At 41.4% G+C, this 15,207-nt stretch overlaps 1 protein-coding gene and 1 pseudogene across 1 annotated transcript in view; one reads left to right on the forward strand and one right to left on the reverse strand.

Moving 5' to 3' along the window:
- The window catches only part of LOC109521164 (protein zyg-11 homolog), a 7,579-nt pseudogene extending 2,751 nt beyond the window's left edge, over positions 1-4,828 (forward strand).
- A 4,802-nt stretch (positions 4,829-9,630) lies between these two features.
- Positions 9,631-15,207, reverse strand: part of LOC109521141 (leucine-rich repeat-containing protein 52-like) — a 9,372-nt gene continuing 3,795 nt past the window's right edge. Inside the window, exons 2-3 of the mRNA XM_019878804.1 lie at positions 11,054-11,355; positions 9,631-10,972 (exon numbers count right to left, since the gene is read on the reverse strand). Coding sequence (XP_019734363.1) covers positions 10,907-10,972; positions 11,054-11,355 — 368 coding nt within the window. The 3' untranslated portion in view covers positions 9,631-10,906. The remainder of the gene's footprint in view (positions 10,973-11,053; positions 11,356-15,207) is intronic.

Here is a 15,207-nt window from a genome sequence, read left to right on the forward strand (position 1 = left end):
TTTTAAGCACGACAACAGGTAAAGCATTACAGGAAACATTCGTTGACTCGACTGTCCGTCAAGCCACAAGCAATTTACTCAGAGCAGCAAATCAGATGCATTTCACTCTCTTCCACGGACATTACCGTTCCTCTTCGTTTGGATGACACGATCTACAGGACGTAAATGTAAATGAATGAAATTAAAATTGGTTCACTATTCAAGTAAAACTCATGCGAATAGAGTCACTTAAATGTCGCCGTTTTGATTCCAATGAAAGTAAACAGCGGCACGGCCACAGTTAGTCCGTAATACCGAGCGGGACTTGCTTGAGTTTGTGCTACTGCGGGCTTCAGTATGGCTTCCGGGTTCCGGAACTTCCGTTGTTATGAATCGATTGTTAATGTAATGTCGTAGTTGAAATTTTAATGCATAGGTTTTTATTACGGGTGAGGGAATTTCTGTTTGACAGAAGTCCGTAGGTGGGCATACTTACTGTATATATTTAGATGTGTGCCCTTCTCAATGGTATGGGGCTCTATTCTACAAATTTAATGACTATGCTCAGTGCATTTCCTTTTTGATTGACAATACTGCTGTGCGTGTGTTTAGGTAACGGGAGAGGATAATGAAAAGCAGTTGTGCGAGGCCCTGAGAAGGTACAGAGACAGAATGTGTTTCACCCAAGAGGCCCTCTTCCATCTCTACGATTGTATCACCAACTTGGACGGACCACAACCAGAAATGCTGGAGGTGACGTAGACCCGTTCATTCCCATCGCTTCCTGATCGGGAAGTCACTAGAAGTCAACATACCTTTATAAATGAGTCGTCTTCGTGAATGTAGACCGATATTTTACTTGAGGCCATCTTAGTTATTAGCTAGCCACAATATGTACACTTCAAAATTGCCTTATACCATATGCAATTTTTACTGCCAGCCAGGGGTGAGTGCCTCTTGGCCATGACAATGTCCACTCCTATTGTTGTGTTTGTTGTTAATGTAGAATTTTAATGCATCATCCTCGGGGCCGTTTCTAATGTTGCGATACGTTACATAAAATTACACTGGAGTGGCTAAAGCACTGAGCAAACCAACAAAATTGTGATGCGAGCCAGATACTTCTCAATGCACTGACCAAAGCACACATGATTACTCGTGCGTACTCATACCGGGCCTGTAACAGATGTCACTGTTTGTAATTCCATCCACAGCCAGGGTTTCATGAAATAAAATGCAGCCATTTCCACAACTTTACTCAAAATGCAAGCAGGGTCTATCTCATCGTCTACTTCTCCCTCATACGCTGATTTGTTAGCTAACAGGCCAGTAAGAGTGATCAGTTGTCACCGATGGCCGGTATCATTTTGCATTCTTCGACCGATGGCCCATTCATTCAAATCATATTTAAAAAGCAGAATAACACGAAACCCTCTTAATTCTTCAAAAATCAAAATGTTTCTTTTTATCAGGGGTGTCAAACTCATTTCACATTGTGGGCCACATACGCCCTCGGTAGATGTAAAGTGGGCCGGACCATAAAAATGATCCCATACTCTGCTATGAATAACCAAAATAATGTATTTTGTTTTGTTTTGGTCTAAAGAAGCACAGGAACATTCAGAAAATGTTGAAATTGAATGAACATTATCTTTTACAAAACATTTCATGAAGCACCTTACATTTCCTTAGACAAATGTGCAATTTACTTTTCTCATTCCCATATATGTATTGCAACTGATCCCACTGATTGTACAAAGGCACACAACTTTAACAAGTAATTGGTATTGAAAAATATATTCATGCACTATAAGATTAAACAAGATTTATAAAGAAAGGAATTTTTTAAACCATTTACATGTGCATATAAAATCTAAATGTAATCCTTGACTACAACTTTCAAACTAAGGAGAGTGCTGTTAAATGTGTAAAGAATGAAGTATTCACATGTCCTTGATAGCGTCTGCTGTGTCTGGTCTGTCTCAGTGACAGACTGAGGCTGCTGTTGTCTTCTTCTCTGATCAAAACAGTGTGTCCCCTAGCGGACACTCCATGAATTGCACCTTATTAAAAATATTCATTCCCTGTCTTTTATGCATTTTTTTTCACTTTTAAATTATCCCGCGGGGCTGATCAAACCCCCTTGGGGGCCGGTTCCGGCCTGCGGGCCGTATGTTTGACACCCCAGATTTAGGTCATTCCTGCTTCTACTACGAATGTGCTGGGCAACATTGGTATAGAGGGCTCCCTCCTTTTAGCAATTACCCACAATGCACTACCGGCGGCCATATTGGAGGGCTGTTATACACAAGCCGTACACGAATAGACTTCATGTATGGCTTGTTTATAACGCCGGTAGTGCATTGTGGGTAATTGCTAAAAGGACGGAGCCCCCTATATGTATGCATTTTTTTTCCATTTCATGAAACCATGACTGTAGATGGTATAATAAAATAAATGACTTCTTAACCCAGGGGTGTCAAACATACGGCCCGCGGGCCGGATCCGGCCCGCAAGGGAGTTTAATCCGGCCCGCGAGATGATTATGTAAAGCAGGTGTCAAACATACGGCCCGCGGGCCGGAACCGGCCCGCAAGGAGGTTCAATTAGGCCCGCAGGATAATTTAAAAGTGAAAAAAATGCATTAAAGACAGAATTAATATTTTTAATAAGGTGCAATTCATTGAGTATCCGCAGGGGGACACTGTTTTGATCAGAGAAGAAGACAACAGCAGCCTCAGTCTGTCACTGTGACAGACCCATGACAGCAGACGCTATCAATAGCACTCTCACATTTACACATTTAATAGCACTCTCCTTAGTTTGTAAGATTACATTTAGATTTTATATGCACGTGTAAATGGTTTAAAACTTCCTTTCTTTATGAATCTCGTTTAATCTTAAAGTGCATTACTATATTTTTCAATACCAATTACTTGTTAATGTTTGTACAATCAGTGGGATCATTTGCAATGCATATATGTGAATGATAAAAGTAAATTGCACATTTGTCGAAGGAAATGTAAGGCGCTTCATGAAATATTTTGTAAAAGATATGTTCATTAAATTTCAACATTTTCCTAATGTTCTTGTGCTTCTTTATACCAAAACAAAGGAAAGACATTGTTTTGGTTATTTATAGCAAAGTATGGTATCATTTTAATGGTCCGGCCCACTTGACATCTACCGAGGCCGTATGTGGCCCACCATGTGAAATGAGTTTGACACCCCTGTCTTAACCATTTGTCTGCATGGTAAGTTGTGAAAATACTGGTAAGCACTTTTTTGAAATCAAGAGTAAAAGCATGTATTTTTTGAGTGAAACACAAATGTTTTCCTAAATAGACGATGGAAAGTTTTTTTTGTTTGTTTTTTTCACCCCCTCACAGCACGTGTCCATTGCAGCGTGGACCCAAATGGATAAAGTAAAAGTTTACAGGTGGGACCGAGTTATTCTGTAATTTTGAACGTGGGTTTAAAAATACTGCATTTATTTGAAGACGGTCGGGGAAAATTGGACAGAAATCCGCTCAAAACGAAAATGAACAACTGCAGAGTCAAATGAAAAGCTGCCAATATTTCCGCATTGTAGCCCTTGAAAGGGTGGAGTTGTCGACATCTCTCCATTACATGAGGATTCAACACGTATCTCAATCCGTGGGGTACGATGTGATCCAAGACCAGTCCATTTTCAAGAGATTCACTGCAATTGCATTTTGATTCGATACACTCTTAAAACTGCTGGATCAAATGTAACCCAATTATGGTCCAAAATGGGACCAACTCGCTATTTAGGTCAATTAGACCCAACTTTGGTTTTTTTGTGTCAAACAAGCCAGAAATTTAGGCCAGACTGACCCAAGTAGTGGCTGGCTCTGTTTTTTTGACCACAATGGGGTTATTTTTCACCCAACAGGTTTTATGTAATACGGCTGCATCTTTTGTCATGCAAAAGCCACCCAAAGCACAAACTATTCAAGTTTATTCAATTCAAAGAAATAGCAAGTAGTCAGCAACATTAAACCTATTTATAACTGGTGTGCCTCACTCATAATAGACATTTTGATACGTATCTCAATACATGGGGTCCGTGGCGCGATACCCTTCAGTGACGGTACTTTTAACAATTCAATTTGGGTTAAGTTAATCAAAATCGATTTTCCTAGTCTTTCAATGTTATCTCAGTGCACTCAATGATCCTGCTTTCCGATGTAATCCTCCTCATACAGCTCTCGCGTCGATTTTGGAGATTTTCCTAATGGTGCGGGTGGCTGGCGTCACCTCTGTCTTTACGTTTAGGACATTCCTCCCATTTTGCCACCTGCTTCAGACACATCAACCCACGGGGGTGCAACTGTGGGCTGTGTGGGCCATTAATTTAGTCATCACACAAAACGGTAGGTTTCGTCTTGCTGGATGAACTGACTTTAGCTTTCCTTGTAATGCTGCTTGTTTTCTTCCTCGTTGGACCTAAGCCTTAGGGCCTTACGCGTCGGCATGAGATAGATACCGATTCACTTGAGGAATATTTCCGAGGTGGGCGGCTGTCAGTCAATGCAAACCTCTCTCACCCGCCCTTTCTTGCTCCATCCCACTCCTCTCAGCTTCACATTAGAGCTCGATGCTGGAGCGGGAAGGCGTGACTGAACTTCTGAAGGCTCTGGCTGCACATCCCGACACTCACACCATCATTAGGGGACTATTGCAGAGCATCTTGCTTACGCTTGAGCGCCAATGCCCGGAGCCCTTCAACAAACAGGCAGAGCCTCACAGCTCTGAGCAGAATTGCGAGATTTCATATTCCATGGGGGATTGTGAATGTGTGTGCCGGGATTGTAACATGCAATAAAACCGAAGCATAAATAGTTGATGTGGGCCCACATTTTGTGGAGAGAGGCGGGGTGGGGAGGTGTGAGTCAGTGAGAGAGCGCGAGAGATGGGGGGTGGGGCGAAGAGATGGCTCTTGATACAGTATATTCGATAAATTGCATAAATAGATGTATAGCTGTATTTTATGTGTGCCATAATTTTGATACATAAAGTCTTTAAAAATGTTTTTAAGTGAAAGTGTGCACAATTTGGAGGTCAAATTGGCTGACTACAGCAACTGAGCCCGACCCCAAGTAAACATTTTGAACGCTTCGCACCTGTTCTCTAAAGTGGCCACTAGAGGGTGCTTGAGTTCTTTAGCTTCACGGCTGAGGCTGCGAAATGGTCACCGGTTAAATGTCAAGTTCATTTACAAAGCATTTGTAAGAACAACCGCAGCTTAGACTAAGTGCTGTGCATCAATACAAAAAAAAAAAAAAATCGAAAGTAAGACAATTGAACTTACTCTAATTTAGAAACAAAGACAATAACAATTTCAAGACATCTGAATCTAAAGTGCAACAATCAGAGCTATAACTGCCAAGACAGTTACGGTTTGGAATGTACAAATGCATGTACAAATTGTGAAGCAACCAACAGGGAAAAATAAAACACTTTTCTGAGGGACATTCTAGTTCAAGTTGATGCCAAAGTTGTGACAGCAGTCTACGCTCAAATTGGATTACTTCATATGAAATTGCATTTCTGATGTAAAAATGTCAACTCATAGCTGACTTGAAGGTGCAAGTCATATTTAAATATAAAACTGCCACATTTGTATTCACTTTCATGCTCAGAATTTAGATTTAACCAAATCCACTTAATATGTTAACGAAAGAGCTTTGGGCAGATTTCCTTCTTTGGCTTTCTGGTTCTCGATTGGCACTGTTTAAGCTGCAGGCTTAGCTGGCTGCTGACATCACACTCATATCACTCTGATCATCTCGCTCGCTATTTAGAAAAAAAAAAAAGCACAATCATACTTCCCAAAATGGCAACATTTTCTTTCAAATGATAGAATAAAGATAGAAACAGAGATGTCACAAGAAAACTGTCAAAAATACCTTGAGGAAAAATAAACAAAGCCTGAGGGGTGGCTAAAAAGAGACCGGCTCCAGATAATAGGAATAAAAGGAGTCGAAATATACGTAAGAGCATTTCAGGCTTGGCACTGTGAATAAAAAAATAGCAGCACAATTCGCCAAGTCCACGTGTCTGTCTTGGTCCCTTCGAATTGCAGCTTATGGATTTTCATTATCTCACTTGTGCAGATGCCTCTGTCGGATCAGCAATACATGTGAACCTGTCTGGGCACCACCAATGCCCATTCTTGCCATTGTTATTGTGGAGTATTTTTCAGTGCGCAGAAGGACACACCATATCCTTTGAAATGACTTTGGGAAGAGGCACAGAGCCGGCAGGGCCGTCAGCCTCTGTGCGGACATGGGAAAGCATCAGCAGCATCCGCCATTCTGCCAAGCCACTTCCTGTTGTCTGTCAATCATCATCACAGAGGACAGATAATAGACACATAACAGGCACTGTAATAGACACTAACAGGCACAGGAACGGAACAGAAGGCCTTCTCTGCTGGCCCGAGCATCCTGCCCGAACACAATTAGAAGCACTGGCCAACATTTACACTTGAAAGGGTAATTCATATACAATTCATAGTGTGTGTCTTGGCTGCATAGCTTCCAGTTTTTTACTTTTTTGCTGTCCAATAAGATTTCAGTTTCTATGTGTTACCGTGTAAATGTATAATCTGCCCAAAACCTTCACAATCCTGAGCGCTGGTGTTGAGCATATACACAGTATGTATTTTTTTAGCCTATCAGATTTTAAATAGAAACTTTTTTTTTTTAATAATCTTTATTGAACAATTTAAATTGAAACTGCGCCTTCTCAAAGGTTCATAGTGACGTCTTTAATTTTCCAGCCTCTGATTGGTTCAGCTAAATAGCCTCTTTACCCCTCTGATTGGTTACACTTCCCATGCACAACAAAAATTGTTTTACGGGCAATGACGACGTTGAACGAGATTAAAAAAAAATTTAAGGTGCATTTTTAAGAATAATGACATTATAAGGCAGGTTCAACCAAATATCGTTGCTGGCTGGCTTGTTTTGACCCGTAAATGGATTTGTGGGCCACTGGCAGAGCAGTATGTATGAGCGCTAAAGCTAGCTATAGTAGACAGGCAGGACCAAAGAAAGTAGGTCTGACGTGTCTGCATCAGCACCCCTGGTGAGTACGATATATTTTATTTTAAGTTTATGTGTCGATAAATTGGAGTTATTTGGAGGTGATGTCATGGAAGACAAAGCGTTCCTTTCGTAAAAATGGTATCTTCATCTTCAAATATGTGAAATGCATCTCTTCACTACCACGCATAGTTATGTTGCATTTTTTGTAGATTATTTTGCGATCTGATGGTGTTTTTAAGAGATTAGGTCACTTAAATCCCCACTAAAGGCCCAGAGCCAAAACTCCCCACCGCCTGCCAGTGGAACAAATGGTATACATACTAGAAATACTGTATAATTTAACAATAACAATAGAAACAAATCAGGCTTTAGTGTGACAAAAGTAACAACCCTTGACTGGAAAAAGCAAGTTGAATACAGAAGGCATCGCCATACAAAGTTGGCATGTTTGCCAGTGTCTGCCTAAGCATTTTATATAACTTGTGCTCATGCTAATTTGATGCTGACATGTCTATGCAGCAGTGATTATAAGTGACTTATTTTTCAACAACCGGAATGCAGGCTCCCGTTTCCTCATCCCCCATGTCTAAATTTGTAAATCATTCTGCTCCTCGATGCGAAGGATTTTCTTCCTGTTTGGTTAGTGTGTGTGTGTGTGTGTGTGTGTGTGTGTGTGTGTGTGTGTGTGTGTGTGTGTGTGTGAAGCCGATGAAATGGCCTATTATGGCGAGTTAGAGACGCTCATACTTGATGTCACATCTCCCGTCAGCAAGCGACATGGCGAGTATTCCGCCTTGAGTTCAATAAAGCCACACAAGTGTGCAGAAGCATAAACAGCCACAGGCTGGGAAATTTCTACATTGGATAGCATTTGTCCATGTACAAAAGCGACCACGGCCAGACAGATCAGTGCGGACTGTATGTACTGACCCCTAGGTTAGCATGCATGGATGGATGGACTTGGAAATAGCCACATCTTTTTTTTTTTTTTTTACAGTGCAGTATATCATTTTATCATGAGAAAATACTTTGATATAAAGCGATATACTGAATATATTGAATGCTGCTTAGTGTGTTGGTTCCAGGAAGTATCCATTAGTGAGCGCCGGTAAGTCTGACACCAGGGAGTTGAAACTGGAGAACCTGCCTGCAACTAAGTCACTGTGTATCTCAGTGACCGCTCGTCTTTTCAAATAGCATTCAAATGGGGCCATAAAAGAAAAAGCCGGTATCTAACAGTGCCGCTTAATCACCCGGAGGTACTGAAGATCAAGACCAGGAAGGGTCATTCAACTAGTATGCTTCTCAGTATGGTTTAGGTTTAGACATATTGGTGTCACCTTGCAGCTATTTTTTTTTTTCACGGTCTTGTCACAGCTAGCACCACAGCTAGCTTACTGACCTTAAAGCTCTTTCTATAATTCAACAGGCCATCATTCTTATTATATTTGTATACAGTCAACCTCTCACCTCCATTGCCGGTTCCGGATTCACAGTCCAATTTATTTATTTTCTTTTGCAGTTGACATAACAATTTTGTTCTGCCTCCTCTTTATTTTGGGTGTAATTTGACCATCGACTACTATATGGCGGCACACTATGACGTTTGACACTGTACATTTGAAAGAAGAGTGAAAACAGGAAGTATTTCAAGCTCAGACCGTTTTTTTTTTTTTAATGAAGCTTTTTTAAAAAAAAGAAAAAATATATATTTTCTTTATTTTTTGGTGATGATCTTGTCTATTATGGTTTCTGTTGAAAGATGTACAATGCTAACATATGTACATTTGGAGAAAAAAAGTTTGCTGAAGATTAGTGAATGTAAAAATCCTGCTTTTTATGCCCATGGAAAGCAACAGCTCTAGGTTCATGTTGTCATGAATGTCTTTCGGCATGATTATTGATTTATGTTGTGAGATATGTTTGTTAGTTTAAAAAAAAACTGTCAACGACTGGAGGGATGGACTGTTTTTGCACACTGTACAATATTTTTGTCCTCTCCAATGGTCTTCCTCTCCCTCAATATATGATACGGATTTAAATGTGTTGGTATCATTTTTGTTTAACCCTTTCATGCACCCTGTAACTTGATAACACGATAAGCCGTCCACTGTAGTAACTGCTGTCCCTGAAAGGGTTAAAGACTTTTAAAAAAGTGTTTTAAATGCAATAAGAACACGCCTAGGGAGTATTTAAAAAGGGTATTTCTATCTCATGTTTTTCTCTTAATGCAGGCTTGGTCTGGGTTTACTATATAATTATTTGATATTTTGCACTATATACCTAAAATATGTATTTTCTCAATTTTCACAGTGTGTCTTTGATGAACCATAAGTTTACAAATGCATACAAAATAACCAATTTGCTTGGGATCAACAACAGTGACAACAAACAATACAGAATCTGATATTTGAATTAGCGTTTGCCAAACTAAGATTGCTTTTCAATTTGATCATTGATTTGATCATTTTTATTTGATTTAGTCATTAATGTGAATGAGAAACCGCTGCCAGAAAGTCAGCCGAGTGTGCGTAGCCGCTATCAGGTTGGAAAACACACACCAACATCGGGTAAATGAGTTCACTCAGCAAATGCTTTTTAATAAATCAATGAATGTCACGGATCAGTTTTGCATAATAAAAGACAACAGCTTTGAGTCAGCGCTTGTTACAGCAAACTGTATTGTATCAGCAATTCATTTCATCAGTTGCATCATCTTAAAGACGATGCGCCGCCTCTTTTAAGAGACGATTAACAGGTCAAAGATACATAGAGATGAAGTTTGCCCACGGCTTATTACATAACAATGAACGTGTTTGTTTTGTTTTTTAACCATCATGCAAGTGACTTTTCATTTTTTTTAACCGTCACTGCAGTGATACCCTTAACACTTTTGTACCCTTAACACTTGACTTTTACAACTTGAGAATTTATTTGTAACTTTAGTAACCTCGAAACTGTGTGAATAGTTAGTTACACAAGTGTCCCAATATTTAGCCCTGTAGTGAAATTGACTTGTGCTGAACTTTACTTCTGTCAACATTTGCAAGGTAGTGGGCCACCCATCAAACACTCAAATGGTGAGTAATTACACGTGAAAAAATAATTACTTCGGTTGTTTGCTAGCCCACTCGCTAGGTAGCTGGCGAGTTTGAGCGGATGAGCTTACTAACACCCAAGATTGGGTTAATTCCTTTGACCCACCAGATTGTATTGAAGATCCTGTTCTAGGCTGTCTGATCACTATTTTTGACAATTTTCTTGTGTATTAGAGTTGAAGTAATTTGAATGTGACATTCTTTGAAAACAGTATTCCAATTGCGGTCAGGCCAGACAGCCCACCCTCAAAAAGTGAGTAGGTGTGCGTAAGCAAGGGCATCCGGTGTAAAAACGGTGACAAAACAACGCGATCGAGTTGCTGGCAGAGGAAAGTGGCTTCTTCTCCTTAGAAAATGTTGCTAATAAAATTAGCTAGCTATATTAGCTAACCTGGTAACCCATTTCCTGGTTCCTGTAATGCATCAGAATGGATGTTTTTTTTTACCTTGTGTTGGATCAAAATCTTGACCAAACATGCTGGGTCAAATCTTCAACCCAATGCACTGGGTAGAAATAACCCAACATTGGCTTGGTTCTTTTTGGACCCAGCACTGGGTTAGCATTTTCACCCAATTTGGGTTACTTTCGACCCAGTAATTTTAAGAGTGCAACATACTCCCAACATCAGCGTTGTATCTGTCTACGAAAATCGGGCCCACCGTCTTCACAGTTATCCTGACTGACCCCTTGACCCAGTCAAACGAGACAAGAATAAATCATGCTTTTTCATACACGGTCCACCATAACCTCCATTATGTGCTTGGAGCCGGTTCCACCTCTCTGATGAGAGTTCCATGTAGAAGGACATCCCGGAGATCCTGGAAGCAAACGGGAGGCACTGTGAGAATCCAAAGTGGCCAAGGTGAAGCGGACACCTAAACAGTGTGTTTTAACAAAACGTTCTCATGGTCACTCCTGGCCCGTGTGGGCCGCCCTGACTCCGTGGCCACTTCCTCTTCATCGTCCAGTTCCAGCTGCTCATCTTCCTTCTTTATGTAGCGCTCGTAAAGCACCATGATGACCCCCATCACCCAGGCCAACACGGTGCCGGCGGCGAAAATGACAAAGCCGATGATGACGAAGAAAAGATAGTCCCAGGAACCTAAAGTGTGGTGGCACAACGTCCGTAGTTCGAGGCCCACCTCGCCGAGACGACGGCCCTCCAGGTTGTCTGGGGAACCGCACACGGTCTGTCCCTCATCTGTGACACACACACACACACACACACACAATTAATCAGCATCAGATGGCAGAAATGCACTGGATTTCCATTAGATTAGTTGTACGTTAAGAAGTGGCAAACATGATAAATAAGGTCACCGAAATGCAGGGGTACACGGGCCTTTCGCCTTTTTCGTCTTTTTGGGCCAAAAATTCCATGTACATCATCTGAAACATGTCAATAGCGCAAAGCATTTAAATGAAAAACAATGAATGGATGTCATACTCACCAGGCATGGTGATTAGGTCATGTGTACAAATATCTGCAGACTACAGCTGTAACCATCACTTCTTTCTAGAATCGATGATTCTATTTTTATGAGCAGAGCGCGTCTGCCTATCGCAGCACACTGCATCAAAGTTTTTTCTTTTTAGTTTGCAAAGACTTATCTGAACCAGAATCATATGTCCTCTTGCTTGTGTGTGTTAAAAACCATTTGCACTCACAATCACACTGAGGGAGAATTTAGAGTGTTCTGTTAAACTGCCATGCATGTTTTTGGAATGTGGGAAAAAAAACAGAGTACCCGGAGAAAACCCATGCGAGCACGTGGGAGAACATGCAAACTCCACACATGAAGCCGGAATTGAACCTTGCACCTCCACACTGTGAGGCAAACGTGCTAACCTGTCCACTATCGTGCTGCCCGCAATCACAATATTGAGGAAGAAAAATCAATTAGACTACTTTTTGAAAATAATCTAGATGGATTGACGCTTATCATGCAATGCAGTTTTATGAAGACGAGAAATGTCTGCTTGGATGACTAACATGGTGCCAGAGCACCCTCGAGCAAAATTTTAGTCTGTTTTTCCTAGCCCGACTACAGACGTGTTTTTCACGTCAAAATAGAGTGTTTGCCTTGACCAACCTATCAGAGGACAGAAAAATATTGATGTTATTGAGGGCCACCTGCAAATTTTAAATCGGATTGGTGAAAGAAACGATCCCATGGTTTATCGTTCAAGCTACACTTAGTGATTCTGAAGGCCCTGGGCAGATTAAATGGACATGGCAACACATAGAAGCTGAAATCTGATTGGACAAAAAGTCCAATGTCCACATACAGTACTGGAAGCAGTGTAGCCAGGTGAAATCTAATGGACTGAAAATACTACACTGTTGGGAATATATTAATCCAGTTTCATGGAACAGATATTAGAATTTAGGTTACAAATGTGGATCGGTGCTTCTCATTATGTTTTGGTCAGTAGAGAAGACCTCACTGACCCAAACATTCTGCCACTGCCAAAATGTGAGAAACGTCTCTCAGTATGATGCAGTGCAGTCCATGCACTGAAACTGAACGTTTGTTCCCACCCTTGGATTGGATCACATCATTTAGATCACGCAGGCGGTCATTATGTTGCAGCTGGCGGGTCCACATTCATAACCAACTCTTTTGTCACTGGAAATGGGGGCGCTGGCAGAAGCAGTTTGGAACACAAAAATCTCCTCCTCGGTTAATCAGCATGATCGGAAGTTTGCGTGAGTGTAGTAATGAAATTGCGATGAAAGCGATAGCAGCACGTGCGCAGCAAGATGGTGACTTTCAGCACAATTTGATTGTGGCTTCTTTTAGAACAGCTGCAAAGATCTCCGAAGAAAGAAACATGACTTTGGCAGAAAATGCTTAGTTCTCTCTGTTCCCGTGAACCATAAATAGCATCCCAGAGGCCTTCAAGTTTAACCCAAGAGCTTGATAAATAATTCAAAGGGTGACGTATTCTTTTGCATAGAACATATTCACTCAGCCCCATCGTTCATGTGCAGCGGCTACACGTGCTTAGCAATGGTTCGAACGAAAAAAGCCACAAGCTTCAACGTAACGCTGTCTTCACGCGGCATTAAATTACCAAGAAAAAAAACACAGGTTGAATTATTCAAACCCCCTTTCTTCTTCACAGGCTTCTCTGTGCATGTGCATGAAACAAGTGAACAAAAGGGAAAAACTTGAAGCTAATAAGAGTCAAATTCCTTGGCTTTCAATAAATGGCGGGGTATATTTTTCCAAGGCCTACCAGTCAATTTTAAACACGTCTGTTTGGCTCGGCGGCGCTTCAAAAGAGAAGCCCCTTTCAAGAAAATAATCCTTAACGCCGGGTTTTTCTTTCAGTCCGCATGAAACGGGAGAAGCACACAATAATACTTATGAATGGATTCTTTTTTTTTTTTTTTTCCCCACAGACTTAGTTTCTTGGAGGGAATTCCCAACAGGAGTGATCCAAAGACTTTTCTGTATTCTATGACCTTCGATCTGCCAAAACAACCTGAAGATCAACAAGCTCACATTTTACTGCAGTCGTTCTCTGTAAAAGCGGACAAACATCGAATTGGACTAGAGGAAGCATTGTTTACTTCTTTCAAAATTGCAGCTTAACCCACAATAATACCCCAGCTGTCTAAGAGCACACAAAATCCAATGCTCCAAAGGCCCTACACTTCACAAACTAAAAACAACAAAAATGAATTATCAGAAAAAAAAAATAATTGAAGGCATTCCCTCAGCACAAAGACTTTTTGTCAACCATGTCTGTCCTTGCACATTCTTCTTATGTCTGTACACGTGTCTGGCAGGGAAAAAAAATAAACCTTTCTGGCCCCATAACATCACTCCTTCTTACAAAAAAAAAAAAACTGGCATCGAAACGTGAGGGCTTTCCCTTTCTGCTTCCCCCATCCTCCCTGAGCTCTATTTCGAGATGCCCCCTCCACACCCCCCTCCCTTACATAACAGCTGAGGGAGCTGCTAATCTCAACAAGGAGTGCGACGCAGAGGAGAATCTGTTGGTTCCTTCCTCGAGCTTTTCTTCTGTCTCTCTCTCTCTCTCTCTCGCCATTGATGTGTCCCTTAAAATGAAGAGACAGGCCAGTCGGATTGCGTCAACCAGGTGCTACACAGATGAGTCATAACATGGCAACACGGCAACGCAGGTGTCCCTCACCAACAAAACCCCAGCACAAGAAGTGGTCTTTCTAAAAAGCGGTTTGAGGGGAGCAAATCGTAATAAAGAGGCATCATCAGACAGACGTGTCCTTCCCTTGCTGGCAGCTGTTGTGGCGAGAGACTCGACTCCAAATTAAGTTAGACAAAAGGCAGTGAGCTGCACGGAAATAGGGCAGCTCTTTCAGGACTCGTTTTGGACTTGGCCTAAGCTGCGGGGTTTGAGCGTTTGTAGATGTCTATGCGTGTGCGGGAGAGAGAGAGAGAGAGAGAACGGACATTTTTTTCTTTTTTTTAAGCGTGAGCGCGGCGGCTGCATGATAACGCCGGTGCTAGAATTATGACTGGCTTCTTTACTCCCTATAAATAGCAGCTGCCCTTTTACGCAGTCAACACATGCACAGTAGTTCCAAATCAAGCGAAGAGCTAAATAATCGAGATGATAATGAATCGAATTCAAATCAACATCACGATTGAAATGGAATTTTCAAATTGCAAAGGCTGTCATTTATGAGTGTGCGCGCGCTCTGCTTCATTTAGCTTGGTCAGTAGTGTTCACGTTTAACAATATATATATCCATTTAATTATATCCATCCATCCACTCATCCATCCATTTTCAATACTGCTTATCCTGAATAGGGTCGCGGGGGCAGCTCGAGCCTATCCCAGCTGACTTTGGTTGGAAGGCAGACCACACCCTGAACTGATCGCCAGTCAGTCGGTCGCAGGGCACCTATAGAGGACAAGCAACCATTCACACCGTCACTGAATGGGAACTGATCCCGCGCTGCCCGCTCACGAGTCAGGCGAGTGTAAAACGACACCATCAGCGACACACGTGGCATTGAGATATGTATATATATATATATATATATATATATATATA

This window comes from Hippocampus comes, unplaced genomic scaffold (assembly GCF_001891065.2).
Source record: "Hippocampus comes isolate QL1 unplaced genomic scaffold, H_comes_QL1_v1.1 scaffold85, whole genome shotgun sequence".
Taxonomy (NCBI): Eukaryota; Metazoa; Chordata; class Actinopteri; order Syngnathiformes; family Syngnathidae; genus Hippocampus; species Hippocampus comes.